Below are 17,320 nucleotides of genomic sequence, written 5' to 3'. Positions count from 1 at the left end.
CTCTGAAGGGCAAGCTCAGTGTCCACTTGGAAAAATGACCCAGAACTTCAGTCAGTACCAGCACACAGTGAGCCGGATGAAGATGTTTGAAGTCTGATGTAAATACTGTTCATATTACCAGCAACTAAAATATGGTGGCCGATACACAAAATACAAATTGTTTCCCCGCCAAGTAAACAATTTAACTTCAAAATCAAGTTGAAAATGACAAATGCTGAAGTCAGAGACAAACTGACAAATGTATCTTTTAAATCTAAGATTGACACGTTGATACAATAGTAGCATCAGATCAATGCTACTGATTCACCACCTTTTCACACGTTGTACACCAGGGTGGTAATCTGAAGTATGAGGTCATCATGACACTCTCAGGAACCTAAACTCTCTCAGGTTGAGACTCATTTTGTAAATCTCACTGGTCAATTGGACTTTGTGGAGGTTTATTTTTGGCGATATATAAATGAAGTCATGGACAGAAATTTGCAGAATGAAGATGGCTTGAAGCATCATTGGTTTCAAGCTGATGCTGCCAGCTGGCATCTTTGCACAGTTGGCTGTCGGGGAAGTCTGTGCTTTGCTGGAGTTTATTTCCTCAGGCAGAGGTATTCAACCGATGATGAGCAAGACACTTTTAGTGAATGCATTTTAGTGTATGATTGTCAGATTGATGCCTATGACTCATATTTTCTGTTCTAATGTTGTGTATGTCTGTATTGATGTTTAGTTTTGAACAATAATAAAGCACCTCCCTGACCCAGCAACATATTTTTTCCATCTCTGAATATTGTCACTGCTCCTGATAGTGCTGTATGAAGAGGTAAAATAGAGTCAGGAAGAGAGCTTTAAATGCTAATTGATATGGCGTTGGCATGATTGCAGGGCAGGCGTAGAGGAGGCTTCGCCATCATCATTTATAGACAGAATGAATCAGAGACAAATGTGCAAATGCTCATTGTCAGGGCTTAAACCATCAGCACTGCGGTCTAGTATTATGGCAACAATAATCCATTATAACAAGAAGGAGCTGGCAATTACCATCACTCAGGCAATGGTCCAGTCAGTGCACATGTGCCCTTTGTGTTTCCACATACTGTATGTGATGCTGTGGCACTCTTGGCTATTTAGCAGGCTTTTATAGGAAGGACGTTATCACACATGCGTTTAGATCACTGTGCCATTGATTGACTGGGAAAAAAGAATCCAGAATTTTATTCCAGCCTACAGGTAGTAAGTACACTTTGCCCAATAACCCCCCACCCCCACCCCCACCCCCCACCACCTCTAGACACAGAGTGGGGCCACTTCAGCCTCCAGACAGGCTCATGTTCAGTAATCCCACAAAGTCCTTTCAGTCACCGGGTAATCTGGCATTCAGACTTCCCAGCAGAGAGGCTTCAAACATATTCCCACATCAACAGCGTTTACTGTAAACTCCACTGTGGGGTCAGATCGGGTCTTTCAGACAAATCCCCCCCTTGCCAGGAAAAAGGGATTTTGGACCTTTGTCTACCTTTTTTTGTGAGACCACAAAGGAAAATCCTTTACGGACGTCAGTTACTGAAACTTATGCCTGCTGAAAAGGTAGCTCACTCTGTGGGTCCCGGTCCTAATGTTTTCGATTTTATTAGACACGTTTCATCCATGTAGACCCGAGTTTGACCTTGTTTACTTTCACACATTACATGCTTGAGTCATATATAATCTGTATCCTTAATCCATTATTTCCAAGAACATGACTCATCGGGGTTTACGAGCATTGTACATTAGGTACAGCTAAAGTATTAAGATACAGTAGATGATTCAGAATGAAGACCATCATTTGATCGTCCACATTATTGTGTTGTGGACACCCCAAATTGACTCTGTTTACCCATATATGGTTTGACGATTCAACTGTTGACATTTCAAATAACAAGACAGAAAAATGTATGCGAGGCTTTAGTAGTTTAATAAGCACCAATGAAAGATTTAGCTTGAGAGTGCTGAAAAATACATATACCATATTTACCATATAAAACAAATATTACCCTCATTTTTACAGCAGATCCCAAAATAGTACTCAAAAAAAGCAGATCCACATGTACAGCTTTACCAAAAATGTAGTTAGTTTTTTCAGTGTTTTTAAAAAGTGTGTGAACATAATAATGGTCATTTTTATCTTTATGTAGGTCACTTAGCGTTGTCACAAACCCTCTAGCACCAGTGGCTGCAGCAAATAAAATATCTTTAACTTCACATCTAGTATCTGTTGTTGGAGGAACTGAAACGATAGCTTGAGTATGATGGGGCAGTTGTAGAATCAGTGGAGGCTGCAGGAAGCAGCAAGAGGCCCGTGCTGGTGTCTCTCTTACACCTCTGCATTGCCTGCTTGTATGATATCTTCTCTTTAGTAATGGGGTCTATCAGCTCTTTTGTGTGGGAAGCTTCATTTTGCAGCTCCTTAGCTGTTGTGCTGTCAATAATATTACTGGCAAGAGCTTCTTCGACAGTTAGGCGTCCTGCTTTAGCGGGATTCACAAACCCACCGGTCAGGTACTGCGCCTCCATGTACCTCCTGGCATTTTCTTGGGGAATATACCCTTTCTGTGCAGCCTGTCCCACTGCGAGACGGTCTTTGGTCGTGGGATCCTCAACTCCAGTGAAGGCCTTCTGGGCATTCAGAAGCTTGTACATGTCACTTGAGTCAATGAGACCTCGTTCAGCTGCCTTGTGGACAGAAAGTTTGTCCTTAATGGTGAGATCGACAATTCCCCCGGAGGCTGCTTGTGCCTCGAGCAGCTTCAGAGCTGTGTCGGCATCAATGAGTTTGCGGGTCAGGGCACTTCGCACAGACATGCGGCTTTCCGTGGTGATGTCTAAAATACCAGAGATGGGAAACTGCTCATCACCTGGCGAAGCAATGAGGTTGTTCAAACTGCCACTGTGATGTTGACTGAGGTTGTTCAAACTGCCACTGTGATGTTGACTGAGGTTGTTCAAACTGCCACTGTGATATTGAGTGTTGAGGCCGGAATAGGAGGACCTCAGGGAGTTTGGCATTGCGTTCAAGGGACTGGTTGGGGTGCGGCTGGTGGGGGATTTGGGGATTATTGGAGGAACGATGGGCTTTCTGCTTTCCCCTGCAACAAGGAGGGCAAACTCAGAAATGGATATTTTCCCGTCCTTGTAGCGCGCAACGTCATACTGGGTCAAGCGACCATCCCTCAGAGCATCCTTGATAGAGTACTGCTTCCCACTTGAACGATCCTGTAGAATTGTTGTATCCCCATCTGGACCAGTTGAGGTGATTTCCTCCCAGTCGCACTCTAACTCTGCCAGGTGAATGTATTGGTTGCGATCAATTAGCCCCTGCAAATAGGCATCATAGGGAGACATGTCTCTCCCAGTTTCTGGATCCATGATGGTGATCTTCGTGGAAAGATTTGTCTCCCTTGTCTGCGTTTCAGAGTGGTCCTCAGTCTGGATCTTGTTCTGCAAATCGATGATGATTGTGTCTCTCTGGTGTACTTTGTCTTTTTCCTTGAGGATTTCTTTCTCCATCCGCTGTATCTCAGTGGACGTTTTAAGACCCCTTTGCCGTACATTCTGGTTTCTCTCACTCATCAGCTTTGACTGTTGCTGGAACGTTATGCTGATGCTCTGTCTTTGAGACTCTAGCATTTTGAGCTGTCTGAGCATATCCTCCTTCTCTCTCTGCAGAGCCTCTCTGTTGGTGATGAGAGTGGTCTCCTCGTGAGAAGTTACAGACTGCGATGACTGCATGTGAGTCATTCGGATCCGGATGTTCTGAGTGTTATCCTCCTGATCACGCCTGAGATTTCTCTCCTGTGTTACGAGATCTCTAAGACGTTCCCTTTCAGCCTCCACTGTCGGGTCTTTCTCTACACGAACAACTTCTCTGTAAACAACCTTCTCAATTGACTTCTCCTTTTGTAGAATTTCCAACCTGAGCTTCAGGTTGCGGATTTCTCTCTCTAGACGGCTGATATTGGTGCCCTCATTCTCCATGTCGGTACGTATACCATCAGTAAGTTTTTCCAGCTTAGGGTCCCTCTCCACTTTCAGGACCTCCTCGATGACAATCCTTTCCTCAACGGGCGACGGAGAGTTTTCCAGTTCAAAAATGCGAGATTTGATCTGCCTTAGCTCTGACTCTACTTGAATCTTCTTCTGACGATCGTCCATCTGAGCCAGGGTATTCTCTTTGTCTTGAATTAGGGCTCTGAGCTGTCTGACCTCTATTTCAAACTTTCTGCGGCTTTTCATTTCGTCGTCCAGATTCTTGTTCAACTTATCATGCTCCACTATCTGCTTGGGGTCCTTCTGCAGACGCACCATTTCCTGCATGACAATCTTTTCCTCTGGCTTCTGCCTTTCAAGGACAATGTATTGGTTCTGGAGGTCAAAGACACACTCCTCCACAATGCGACGTTGTTGAGTCTCTTCTCTTACATTCCTCCGAAGTCTGTCAGCCTCTTTCTCAAGAAGTGGATCGTTTTCATATTTGATGAGCTCTTTATTGACTAGCTTGGTCTCCACCTTGGATTTTTCCACTTTCAGCTCGTCTCTTTCTTTACGTAGGTGGGTCAGCAGCTCCAGGGTGGTTTCGTAGTTGACTAGCAGACGGGAGACTTGGTTGTTCAGCCTTTGCAATTCTCTGGTGACCTCTGGGCTCTTCTCTTCCTTGATCAGCTCCTGGGTCACCTCTTTGTACTCTACTTTGGGTTTCTGAGCGCGCAGGGTGGTCAGAGTAGTTATCAGTATCTTGATGTCTTTCTCCAGGTCTGCCCGGTTACGACTGCAATCCTGCAGCTCTTTCTTCAGACGCACCAGCTCAATTTCCGTCTCAGGATCAACTCTGTAGATCTCATTGATGATCTCCTTGACCTCGACTTTAGCCCTGACCTTGTCCACCTCACTGTAGCGTAGCTGCAAGGTGGACAGGTCCTTCATCAAGATCACATTCTCATGATTCTCCTCCTCCAAGGCTATTCGTAGTTTCTTCGACTCTTCCAGCATTTCTGCATCTTGTTTTACTTGCTTCACCACCTTGGTGACTATCTTGGGTTGGATGGTGGGAATGACCCTCTCTAGTGTGTTTATCTGACTCCTTGTGCTAAAGATGCTATCGTTCAGCGACTGACACCGGAGTTCCTCCTCCGAGATATCACTTTGGAAAGTGAGAACAGCTTTCAGCATCTCCGGATCCTTTTCAAGCCTGACCACTTCTTTCTTAACAACTCTTTCCCTGGTTTTTTGTTTCTGCTGAGACAGAACCGTGATCTCAGTTTTCACTTGAACTGCCTCAGTATCTCTCGTTTGGAGCTCCAGTTGTAGCCTGCGGATTTCATCTCTCATCTTGACGGCATCTTTGTCAAGCTGTGGGTCTCTCTCGTATTCAGTCAGTAGCCTGGTCAGCAGTTTTGGTTCGACTTTAATCAGCTGTCTTTCTACTTTGATAATCCTATCATTTATAATGTCTATCTCTGAATTGGTTCTTGACCTTTTCAATGATTCATCCTGGATCCGATTTTTCAAGGACTTTATTTCCACCTCCAGTTTGGGTTCACGGTAGTATTGCACCACCTCCTTCTCCTCCAACCTCTCCACTCCTCTCCTATTCTTCAGAGACACAAACCTCTTACGGTATGTTTCCAGGTCTCTTTCAGCGTGTACACGCCTGTCAACCTCCTCAATTAATTCCCTTTTCAGACTACCACTCTCCTCCAGGTCCTTCCTCTGGCTCTGTAGCTGTATCTGCTGACTGACCACCACCTGACTAACTTTCTCTTGATTCTGTACATGAATAAAAGGACAAAGAAGAGGGTTATTTGGGGCAGGAAACACTGGGAATTATTCTTCTATTACTTGAGAGTTGTTGATGTTATTTTGATTCCATAATATCGTACCATGGCTTTGATGTTCTTCGCCGTCCCCAACTGTCTGAGTAGCTGGTCGTTTTCTGCAGACACCTCGGAGAAATGGTTCAGTAGATCTTGCTCCTGTGATAGAAGCAGAAGGCAAAATTAGTTTAGTAAACATTTTAGAGAAAAGTTAGAGATTTGTCTTGAGTTCTAAATGTACTTTCGGTGTTTGTCCATAAGAGTACCTTTCTCTGTACAGCCCGAGCCAGAGTTGAAGTTTGACGTTTCTTTAGGACAGGTTTATCATCGTCGTCATCTTCATCTTCATCATCATCATCATCATCATTCAGAGTGCTACGGTAAGTGTTTGACTTAACAGCATACTCCTGAAAGGAAATGTATTTAAAGATTGAGGGATTATGTACCTGGAAGGGCATACCTAATCAACTGTAAATGAGCATAATCGTATTCTCTGAACTCACATTCAAGACGCCCTGCAGATCCCGGGAAAGATTCTGGACTTGGTCTAAATCGCCAGATTTCCTCTTGATGTCCTCAATCACTTTCTAAACAAGACATGACATCCACACAGAGTTAGTTTGTATGTACAGTTGGAGACAGGTTAATGTATGTCAAGAAATGATCCTACCAACCTTCTGAGAGTTCTGCTTGGCTGTTATCTGAGCCACATCATCTGTAGGTTTGATCGCATTATTGGGCAAATTTACCAAGAAGAAATCCAGCGACTGCGCAGCAGTCTGGAAATCTTGGTTTTTATTGGTTGCTTCCTTTATGAGACCAGACCTAAAGCCAAATGTCAAAAACATCCATTTTAAATAAAAGTTTAAAAAAAACACAAATACAGTTGAAACAATTCCCGAATCTTGTTTTACTCACCTGTCCTGGAGCTGATTGTTGACATTTGTGTAACGGCCCCTCAGCTGTTTCACCTCATTCTCCTGGCGGCGGATGTCTGGACAGTATTCATTGAAACTCCTCTGCAAGGATTGGCTCGCTTTCTCTGTCAGGTCCAAGTCTCTGCCTAATTTAGTCAACTCATCCTTTTTTGAGGCCACATCCTGACGCGTAAGCTGTTTGGAATAAGGAGAAAGAACTGAGATAAAGAAATCTACAGGTTTGGATCCCTTTTGGGTTAGTGGTGCAACGGATCATAAAACTCCCGGATCGGAGATCCAAAAGAAAAAAGGGAGCAAACATAACTTTTAGAGATCCCTGATTATTGATAAGCCATATTGGCACATACAGATCCCTTTGCTGTTTGATTATTGGTGTACAATGCTCCAGAATATTTTATTTTTACTGTCCATAAAAATATTTCAACGGCTCTGAAGTTAGTGTAAACCATCAAACATTCTAAATGTTATCATTTTACTTTGTTATAGTCATCTATATTGTACTAACACAATTTTGATTGAACGCATCATAATGTAACCTTCGTTCGTTGGCTGTTAGCGGTGCTGCTAACCTTACTAGCTCTCCTCATGTTGATTAATACATGGTTTGGTTGTTTACAATGTAACATTATCAAAGATTGGCGACTAGAAAAGCATGAATGCTGATGTCCTGATCGCATATTGTACTGAATATTGGCGAATAACGATCGTCTGGAAAAGTTTATTTCACACTGTGCTGGTTAACTTGAACTGTGTAATTAACCCGTCGTTCAGCATGCATGTGAACCACAGATTAATTACACAGTTTAGGTTAACCAGCACAGTGTGAAATAAAGGGGCGATCTGTACGGATCGCGGATCGGCAGTGGTCCGTTACATCACTACTTTTGGGGCATCCCATGCTCTGTCCCCTCATATAAGCCTATCGTGAAATTGTTAAATCTTTGACTGTTTTTGGTTGCATTATATAGTACAACACCTGCAGCTTCTGGAGGCGACTCGGGAGGACGTTCGGTTGATCAAGAATGGCGCCATCTTTAGCTAGCTTGTTCTCAAACCCAGAGACGATGCCTTCAACATTCTGCTTCTGCTTCTCAAGGAACATGGAGGCTGTAGCTCTGGTTAAGAGGAGAGAAACACAGAAGGTAATACCGAAAAAGATATCGGAAGATAATGTTTAAAAAATAAAAATGTGCTTCTTGCCTTAATTCAAAAATCAGATGAAAGGGAAACTCGTCTTACTTTTTGTTATAAAGGTCGAGGAGGGTGTTGATGTTATCAATCTTGTTGTCGGCAGCGGTGAGTTTGAGGGCCAGTGTAGAGGAGATGGGTCCCAGGGGCTTCTTGGCCAGAAGAGGCTCCATCTGTCTCTGGATCGCAGACTTCTCAGACTCCAGCTTTCTCACAGTCTGAGCACATTTCTGGAGGAAATCACAAGGTGTTACTGATCACTACAAGACAGCGGTGTTTAGTTTTAGTTTATTATTTGTATTCATACAAGGGACCATGCCCCTTGACAGGTAAAGGAAACAATACAACATAGAGCAAAACCTAGCATCTCCACTACAAATGGACCAACAAACTAGTGATGCCCACGCAGAAGTACGCATACACACTTCATAGGAATAAATATAAACTTACTAAAATTACTGAATTAATACTGACAAAAAAACTCTGTGCAGGTTTTCAGATTCCATTCTTTAACGGCATTAAAAGAAAATGCAGATTGTGCAAAGGAAGAGCCTCGTTTAGGGGCCTTAAAATCTCCCCTTTGAGGAATCTTTGCTCAGGGCGGAACTGAACTGAGCTCTCCAACGGTGGAGGAAGCCGCATTGATGATGACGAAGATGACGAAACTGTAACCTTTCTTGTCAAAGCATAGTGTTTCTCATGTTCACCTCGTGCTCTTGCAGTCTGTTCGCCAGGTCTTCTGTGGGGTTGCGGTTGTCCAGCGGGGCTCTGAGTCGACTCAGGACTTCTTTTTCGCTCCGATCCAGGGCTTTGTTGATCTTGTCTATTTCACTGGCTAGCTCGGCAGCTCTGGGATCGTCTGGTGCACTTTGAACAGCGACTGAGGACGAGCAAAGACAATAACTGTACAATGAAATGTCAGATGAGCTTAAATCTCCGAGCAAAGATTCTGTCGCGGTCTTGCAGACAGGGAAGACAAAATAATGCTGTCCTGTTAAGATGTCTTTCTTCTCACCTGCCTTCTGAGGGCGGACCACCTCCATAATGGGGTTCTTCAGGGATTCCATTAGTACAGATCTATGGCTCTTTAGATCCGTCAGTGCTCTGTCCAGACTGGACACACATAGACATCCAATGTTTCATTAAAATCCATCACATAACAAAACAATGGAAGGAAAAGATATGAATGTAGGGGGTGTGTTTGCACTCTGTACCTGTTGACTTTCTCCAGCGCCTCGGCATCAGGTGGAGGGACCATGAAACATGCCCCAGGTAGGGTTCTGGTCTTCCCACTGCTGGTCTGAAGCTCCCAGTTCCTATTGTCAGAGTTTGACTTCAGGCTTAGCGCCTCGCCACGCCTCACTGTGTCCTGAACCACACAGGGAAGATGATGAAATAAAGAGTATTTTTGTTTTTATGTCAAACGCCTGTAAATGACTGGTCACAACCTACCTCTTTATCTGCCCAGTCACACAGGGACACTGCAGTGGTGGCTTTGGTGGGCTTCATTCGGCGTAACTTCAGAGGCAAGATGGTGCCGCTGAGCTGCTTGAGGTCAGCCAGGCGCTGCTCATTCCTCTTTACTGCTGGTTCATCTCCCTGGGGGGGTTATTGAGTTACAACAGAAGCAACGCAAACAAACAAGGATATAACGTGCAATATCCCCAACTTTAGCATTTCTTCATTATCTAATCAGGCTATTGCTGAGCAGGTGAAAGCAGGATATAATGTCACAGGGAATTGTGGGTAAAGTCTTGATTGTGACAAGCTGAGCATGAAGCTGTGATGTGCTCTCAACTTGAGAAATACGGTGGACTTCAAAACAGCATAATTAATATATAAAGTAAAAAATAAGGTCATTTGCATTCAAAGGTTAGAACGAATGAAAAACTGAGGTATGAACACTACTGTGTATTTATATTTTTGGTTGAGAGTTTTTGGTTATATATAACACATGTAAAAAAAGAAATACGAATCATAAATTTTAATAAAATTGTTCAAAATCATCAATTTAAAAAGGGTTCAGCCTACACCTCTCCGGCCACTAAAAACTTCCTTTGGTTTGACACTATTTGAAAAGTGATGACTTATTGTTTTTATATTTTTCATTTGAGTTGTACAAGTCGAAAATGACCAAAATAGGCTAAACTAAAAAGATAGATACATTAAATAAATGTGACCCACATCCGAGAAGTTACATTTGAAAAGGTTATTATTGTCTGTTTCAGTGAGAAAGGGCATTACAGACATAACTGTAGTCTTTATTTTCTAACAATTAACTGCACGAAAGAATCCCTTTGCTAAAGGTTACACTGAGCTTCTTTATAAAAAGCTTCTAAGTCCTAACATTTTGACTAAGAATTGTTTTATTCTGTTTACATTAGTCCAAATCTGGGACGATTTTTAAGACCATTCATTTGAAGTTCTATACAGACTGGCCCGGCTCTGCATTTTGGACTCAAAAACATGAGATAACTCAGTAAACCTGCTTCTTGGAACCGACCCCAACAAACGTCATAGTCTAAACAAATACTGTGAGTCAACACAGGAGGCAAACAACCTAAACACTGTGACTAAAAGTTGAAGAACTGAACAGGGAGCTTTTCATATGCAGACATCTTCATCACAGAGCAAACTCTGAGGTCATACTTATCATTCAATTTAGGATTTAAGTGAAATATGAACGTGAAGGTCCTTTAAGTTTCCTCCTACTTGTAGATTTATGTATATATAAGCTATCTATCAAATTTCTTACAGATTAAAAATGCTCTAGAGAAAAGGATTGTAACAGACAATGATGATAAACTGTTATACTGTATGTTTAATTCAATGTAAAATGCAATATGTATAATGCGTAACAGGGTAGTTTTAGCTCTATTTACATCTTTGATTTGAGCATTTGATTGGATGCTACTCTATTGTTACTACTTTATTATTTGTGATCTATTTGTCAGGACTGCTGACAGCATAAATAAAGCTGGCATTGATCTTGTTTGCCATCCCTTTTCACTGTCTGCACTGCCGACATGGAACTAAATGATTCTATTATTCTATCAATATTTTGCTATTTATATACGATTACTTTGAATCTTATCTTGTATGTTAATTCGTACTTGAGAATTATAAAAAAGAAAGAAAGCTGAATAACATATCAGCTCCTCCTCCTCTGAGCATCCCTGTAATCAACCATGTGACACAAACCCGTCCGATTCTTCCCACGCAGATAAGAGCTTTGCTGCAAATTTCAACGTTTCCATACTCTTCCAAGACTTTCCTAGAGCTGCACAGAAACCGTGACTTTGGAAAACACAGCCGTACCTCCAGCGCCATCAGGACCTGAGGGTTGCTCTTGTTGCCCAGAGACCTTGGGTCCATGGCGGAGTTGAGCCTCTCCAGGGACTCGGTCAACGTCTCTGCCTCCAGCTGGAACTGCGTTGGACAAATAGTCACTTTAATGAACTGGTTGATTTAGTAGAAGACATTCTGTCACCGCGTGGTCGGGGTCAGAGGCTACCTACCTTCCTGTAGTCTTCAACGTTGTCCAAGTGTGTTTCCTGTGCCAGGCACAAGTTGAGGAAGGATTGCCACTCAGCCTGCACAGCATCTCTGTGTGCCTGATAAAAGCAACCACCTCGATTAAAGTCATTCAATGCAATGTATTCGACCATAAGGAGTCCTATGCGATCCCTCTATGTAGGGTAGATATGTGTTGTAAGCAGCTAGCAGATATACCTTTATCGTTGAGCTGCCAGGGTGTTTCTTTTCAATGATGCGATCTCCTTCCTCCTGCAGCTTGTTGATCTCACTCTCATGTGCCAGCAGTCCGGTGGTTTTGAATTTCTGTTTATGAACAGCAACAACACAAAGTGCGACGTAGAAGACGTGACATAGTGTTTCAAGTACTCAAATCAAATTCTCCCAGCAGCTACGCAGTTACTACGCTCCCTACAGGTTACACCTGCTTGGCTCCCAAGCAGGTGTAACTGGCCCCTCCACGATTAATGCTTGAAGGTAACCTGACAAACAACGTTGTAGTATTCATCCCTCCAAAATATCTTTTGTTTTCATTTTTAAAATCAATCAATAATGGCGTCGCCATCAGGACACCCTCACCTCGTACTCCATGCGGACGCCTCGAGGGTCGCCCATGCGATCACTCCAGTCTCTCTGGAGGATCCTTTCCTGTTGGCCCGACAGGTAGCCCAGCTCCTTACTGCAGCTCTGCACGTACTCATACAGAGAGGCCAGGTTGTTGCGTCTCAGCTGGGAGCTCTTCTGCAGAACGCACAACGCGCATGCGCATTAAACATACACATCCTTTAAGGGACTTCGAGCGGCACAAAGTCACACGTCAGAGCCTTAAGAGTCAAGAAGTGGAAAAAAAAAACCCCAACTCACATAAAGCTCAGCATATTTCTCTTTGAGGGCGGCGTACTGCGCCTGCGAACAAAAAACGAGAAAGAAACAGGTCAATGATTCATCCTGCGTGAAGTCCTGCAGAGTGTGTTCATGCGTGGTTTTGTGCCGCTATACCTGTGAGTCGGTGGTGCTGGGCTGCAGCTGGGCGCTGTAGGCCTCGATCTCCTGGTGCAGGATGTTGTGCTCCGCTATCTGCTTCTCGACATCGGTCAGGTTGGGGCCATATTTGTCTCCCTTTAACTCTTTCTGTAAATCACGGGCAATCGCGAAGCAGAACATTGTTCAACCTGTGACATTTATGACTTGTTGGGATGATGAGCTACTGAAACAAAAGATGGACTAAACTCCAACCGACCATTTTTCCATCCAGCAGAGGACCCCAGCCGATCTTCGGTTTCGGTTGCAAAACCGGCGCCTGGGCGTACAGGTCCCTGTAGATGGCACAGTCCTTCACCCAGCGGTCGTGGAGGTTTTTCACACTGAAAAGGAGGAAATCGTTTCAGCGATTGGTACGTAGATGGGTGGGGAGCATAAAAGGGGAATGTGGAAATGACACTGGCAGGCATATCTTGAAGGTATGCGACACAGCCAGTTTTAGGTGTGTCTGTTTGCATGTGCGACGGGCCCTAATAAACTCACTCCTTCTCTATCTCGAGGGCCTGCGGGTGCTGCAGCCTCTTGGACTTGTCCACGTCCATGAAGAGGTCCTTCAGCAGCCCCTCGGCCTGCTCCAGGTTGGCTGCGTTCTCCTTCTGGTGGATCAGGGGCTGCTTCCTCCCATCACGCTCTGTGTCCTACAGGAACGTTGTGTTTGTCACATTCAAAACAATGTTTAGAAGAACAAATGCCCCGGCGTCGACAATCGTTTTTCTTAGTTTATCTGATTTTGAAAAAGCTTTAAAGTTCTGTTTGTCCTATTTAAGCTGGTTTTGTGTTTTTGGAAATTGATTTACAGCATCAAAAACTGGAAATCATATCACGTGATCATCTCCCAGATCTCTAAGTGCTGAACACGCTGATTCATGACATGACATTAGTACTGGCGGTTTTCCTTCCAAGGCTTGTTTTGATACCACTTTATTTACATTTAAAGGACCAACTCCCTGCAGTGTATGTTGATCTTATTACTTTCAGGTATCAAAATAGCAATAGATATCAAGTCATAAGTCCAACATGGACTTCTTACCACAGTCAGCAGCCCCTCTGCGCTCAGGATATTCTTCTCTACTTGGTCTGCATTCTTCTGCATGCGAGAAACCACCATAGCCAGGTCAGCGGCCTGGCTCCTGGGTAAAAGCACAGAAAGATGACGGTCAAAATCCTTCAAACTAGCACTAGTAGAAAGTAGGTAAGATATAATCTTGTGACTGTGATTAAATGGCTTGTTTTTGTACTTCAATACATCGGGAAAAAAAATCTACTTTTAAGCGAATATGTAGTTTGTTCGGTTGTTCAGTGAATCGGCTGTTTTGCGTGTATAATGTTGATCTTCAAAGCAAACACTGCTGTCAAATAAGTGTAGTGGAGCACGACGTTTCCATCTGAAAACTAATGGAGTAGCATAAAAGTTTAGTTTAGTTGCACTATTTAAAAACACACAAACGGGCTTATTTGAAGCCTCCACCTAAATAATGTCAGAATTGTACAATATTATAGAGAATATATACATAAAACTATGTTGTATTGATGACAAAAGTATTTGAAAAAGATGTAAAGTACCTCATAGTTGTATTTAAGTATAATAATATAAATGCAGTTAGTTATTTCCCACCACGTACGGTCATATTAAAAAGCTGCTGTTGCACTTCAACTTGACCGTGTTACTTTCGCTCTCCATGTCAGAAAAGGTTTGCTGGACTTAATGGTTCAGGTGTGGACATAAAACCCACTGAGGGCACCAACAAAGAAGATTCCTTCACCTGCTCAACACAATTCCTCACCGGCATGTCACTCATGGGCAGCTCTCTGCAGACCTGTTTGTGCTCTTTGTGTGTTTGTTCTGTCATTCCTCCTCGGCTGTGATACGAAGGCCAACTATTTATTGTGACACACCCGGATCAGGACCCAGGGGACACATTGTAGAGGACAATGGGGGGGTGGTGTTACAATTAACACTCAGGAATGTTGTCTGTGTGTGACAGGTGAATGTGTCACACTGTGGCGTTCAGCTCTTATCGGTGTCATTCATTGCGGGGCTTTGACAGTTGTAGTCAGACATTATGGCTCGTAGTAGGCGGGGTGGATTACTTCCTCTAGTGCTCTCTCTTTCATCACTCCCAATGACGGAATGTGACTTTTAGCCAGATACTATTTCTTGAGTATTTTCTTCTTATGTCACTTCCCACTTCTATTAGTTACGAGTTATGGGCTCTTTTGTATGCAAAGCACGTGACAGTCGTATAAATGATGATGCTAAACTACCCAACAGTAAACAGGAGTAGAGCTGAAACAATAAGTAAATTGACAGAAAGTAATTTTCTGCGTTTTTATGGAAAGAATGCCAAACATATCATGGTTCCAGCTTCTTAAATGTTGCTGCCATCCCCTTTCAATGAATCAGTCAATCAGGAGACAAACCCATAATGAAATTCATCACTAGTTCAATATTTGCTCAACTTCAACAGTAAAATGCTGCACAAACATGAACACATTAATGATACAGAAGGCCTGTATAATAGACTCACAGGGGACGTTTTTGAGAACTTCTACATTTGATACATCTTCCTGATTATTTCTACATGCTTTTACTTTAGTAACATTTCCAATGCAGGACTTTTACTTGTGGTATGAGTACTTAAGTACAGGATCTGAATACCTCCTCCTCCACTGACTGCTCCTTCACTCAAACTCTGCTCTTATCTCTGCTTCCAACATGTCCCACAAGGTCCAACATGTGGGTGAGTTCATTGAATTGCTGGGAGCCACATAACAAACACACAGCTGTTGTTTTCTTTCGCCATAATCAGGAATAACCAAACCATGTTCACTGCATTACTCACTCACTGACTCACTCACATCCATTAAAGCCCAGGTTTCACTGCGACGGGGAGGACAAACAGACCCGGCAGCAGAGGGACGCTGCCCTGCCACACCCTCAGCCCTTCCTCTCTCTCTTATGTCGGTAACAATCTCGAGCCTTCGGCTTGCACGACACGCCCCTCTGTGAAGGAGCGCTAATGTTCAACACTATGTGTGTGTGTGTGTGTGTGTGTGTGTGTGTGTGTGTGTGTGTGTGTGTGTGTGCCTCCCTCCCCTGGGTGACAAGTCACTTTGAGAGGAGCCAGGTGCAGGTTGCTCAATATCAATCTCTCAAGAAGTCCACACATTTATTGCACTTCATAAAACATGATTGATAACGGCGAGAGCCAACTCCCTCCCCTTAACTCAAACAGCCACCGGTTCCACCGCATAGCAATGACAACAAGGTACACACTCTATTATTGTACTGTCATGGTTGGATTAGAGCACTGAAGGCACACTGTTGATCTTTCAGCTTAATGAGTCCGAACACCAGCTTTTGAGTGCCACCAGAAAATGGATTTAGTGAGTCAAGTAGACTTTGATGAAACACCCCCTGGGCAAAGAAACCAATACAAGTGCGGATGAGTAAAGGAGTCGGATAAGGCCACGAGAGGACAATCAATGATGAACATGTAAAAGTTACTAACACAGTGGTAACATCAGAGTAAACAGGAGGAGACTGAGGCGTTGTGTTAAAGGAGGGCTCATTCATTCATTTTCCAAAGCTCATGCTCCCACACTTAGGAATGAATGAAAGGCAAATATTTGTATTCAACACACAGAATTGAATTTTGAGACTCAGATCGTTGTTTTTTTGTCATTTGGCACCTGACTCCTGAGGTGGACTGTGTTGTCCCGGGAAATAAAAACACTGAGCAAACGTAAATCATCAGGATACAAAAGAACAGCCTGCTTTAGGAAGAAAACACAGCGAACGAGAGGGGACAAGACAAGGGACAGTGTTATGAGACTAGGGTAACCCGACACACACACACACACACACACACACACACACACACAGAGCGAACTCACTTGCTGATCTTCACAGGACTGTATTCCTTTTTGTTCGACATCTTGGGAGACTGCTCGGGTCGGTTTGTTGTAATCGGACTACGAGTGTTGTGTCTTCCAACCTCACGCTCTCCTCTCCTCTTTCCTCTCACGCCCTCTCGTCTCTTGTGTGCGTCTCCCTTCCAAGTTAAAGGAGCGTCCACCTGTCTCAGCTCCACCCAGGCCAGCAGGTGTGTCCTCTAGTAAAGGCAGCGGAGGAGCAGACCGGGCGGACCTGTTCCACGCTCCTCGCTCTGCCCTGTTGAGTTCTTAAAGCTGTTTTTCATGGGTCTGCCTGCTCAGAAATGTGCTTTAAAAAAAAATGAAAATGTTTAGATGCATGATGAGGAAACAGCTGATGAACCCTGAAAGAGCAGAATCATTTTCGTGACACCTCACTTTAAATAATCTTTTGACGAGTTTATCTGCATTTTCTGTACACTTTAGTGTTTTTGTTTGTGTTTTTCTTCCAGAAGTGGTCTCCGTACTTGATAGAGCCGCTGCTCTGTTATCAGTGTTATCAGCTCCACGCAACACAAGGCGTGGCAGGACATTATGGAGCACTCACTGTTTCGACATGTATGATTGCGGCGGAATGCGGCGGAACTAGTTACTCGATGGCAGGATATCAACATCATCAGCAGCTCCATGCTCTTACAACAGGCACATTTCTGAATGATGAGATGTGCAAAGCATCAGAATAGTTAGTTGCAGTAGAGGTTCATGTTGAAAGTTCACTGGACAGGTGACATAGTTTAACAGTGTTAACTACAATAGCACTGCAGGAAAAGGCTTAACTTGTTTTTCAACCCGTTCGCGTCACAGTTTTGGCAAATGCAGCGGAACTCTTGATTAAATAAT

At 43.5% G+C, this 17,320-nt stretch overlaps 1 protein-coding gene across 1 annotated transcript; it reads right to left on the bottom strand.

The window, feature by feature from the left end:
• Positions 1-1,931: 1,931 nt before the first annotated feature.
• LOC306709353 (envoplakin-like) lies at positions 1,932-16,601 on the bottom strand. The gene is made up of 22 exons (XM_079177441.1): positions 16,442-16,601; positions 13,575-13,674; positions 13,028-13,182; positions 12,744-12,867; positions 12,503-12,634; positions 12,368-12,409; positions 12,083-12,244; positions 11,702-11,809; positions 11,488-11,583; positions 11,288-11,398; positions 9,422-9,568; positions 9,184-9,338; positions 8,985-9,082; positions 8,677-8,849; positions 8,021-8,199; positions 7,758-7,896; positions 6,762-6,955; positions 6,518-6,668; positions 6,347-6,430; positions 6,110-6,250; positions 5,910-6,002; positions 1,932-5,796 (listed from the first exon to the last, which is right to left on the bottom strand). The coding sequence occupies exons 1-22, from the start codon at positions 16,480-16,482 to the stop codon at positions 2,239-2,241; spliced, it is 6,183 nt and encodes a 2,060-aa protein (XP_079033567.1). The 5' UTR covers positions 16,483-16,601; the 3' UTR covers positions 1,932-2,238.
• Between the last annotated feature and the right edge of the window lie 719 nt (positions 16,602-17,320).

The sequence above is a fragment of the Pholis gunnellus genome (assembly GCF_910591455.1).
Source record: "Pholis gunnellus genome assembly, chromosome: 17".
Taxonomy (NCBI): domain Eukaryota; kingdom Metazoa; phylum Chordata; class Actinopteri; order Perciformes; family Pholidae; genus Pholis; species Pholis gunnellus.
This window is presented reverse-complemented; position numbering and strand designations above follow the sequence as displayed.

Bases quoted from the DNA above. Each gene is read 5' to 3' on its own strand.
- LOC306709353 (XM_079177441.1), bottom strand. From the start codon at position 16,482: ATGTCGAACAAAAAGGAATACAGTCCTGTGAAGATCAGCAA. The intron at 13,183-13,574 runs GTAAGAAGTCCA...ACGTTCCTGTAG, and splicing joins CAGAGGGGCTGCTGACTGTG to GACACAGAGCGTGATGGGAG. The intron at 9,083-9,183 runs GTACAGAGTGCA...ATGTGTGTCCAG, and splicing joins GCGCTGGAGAAAGTCAACAG to TCTGGACAGAGCACTGACGG.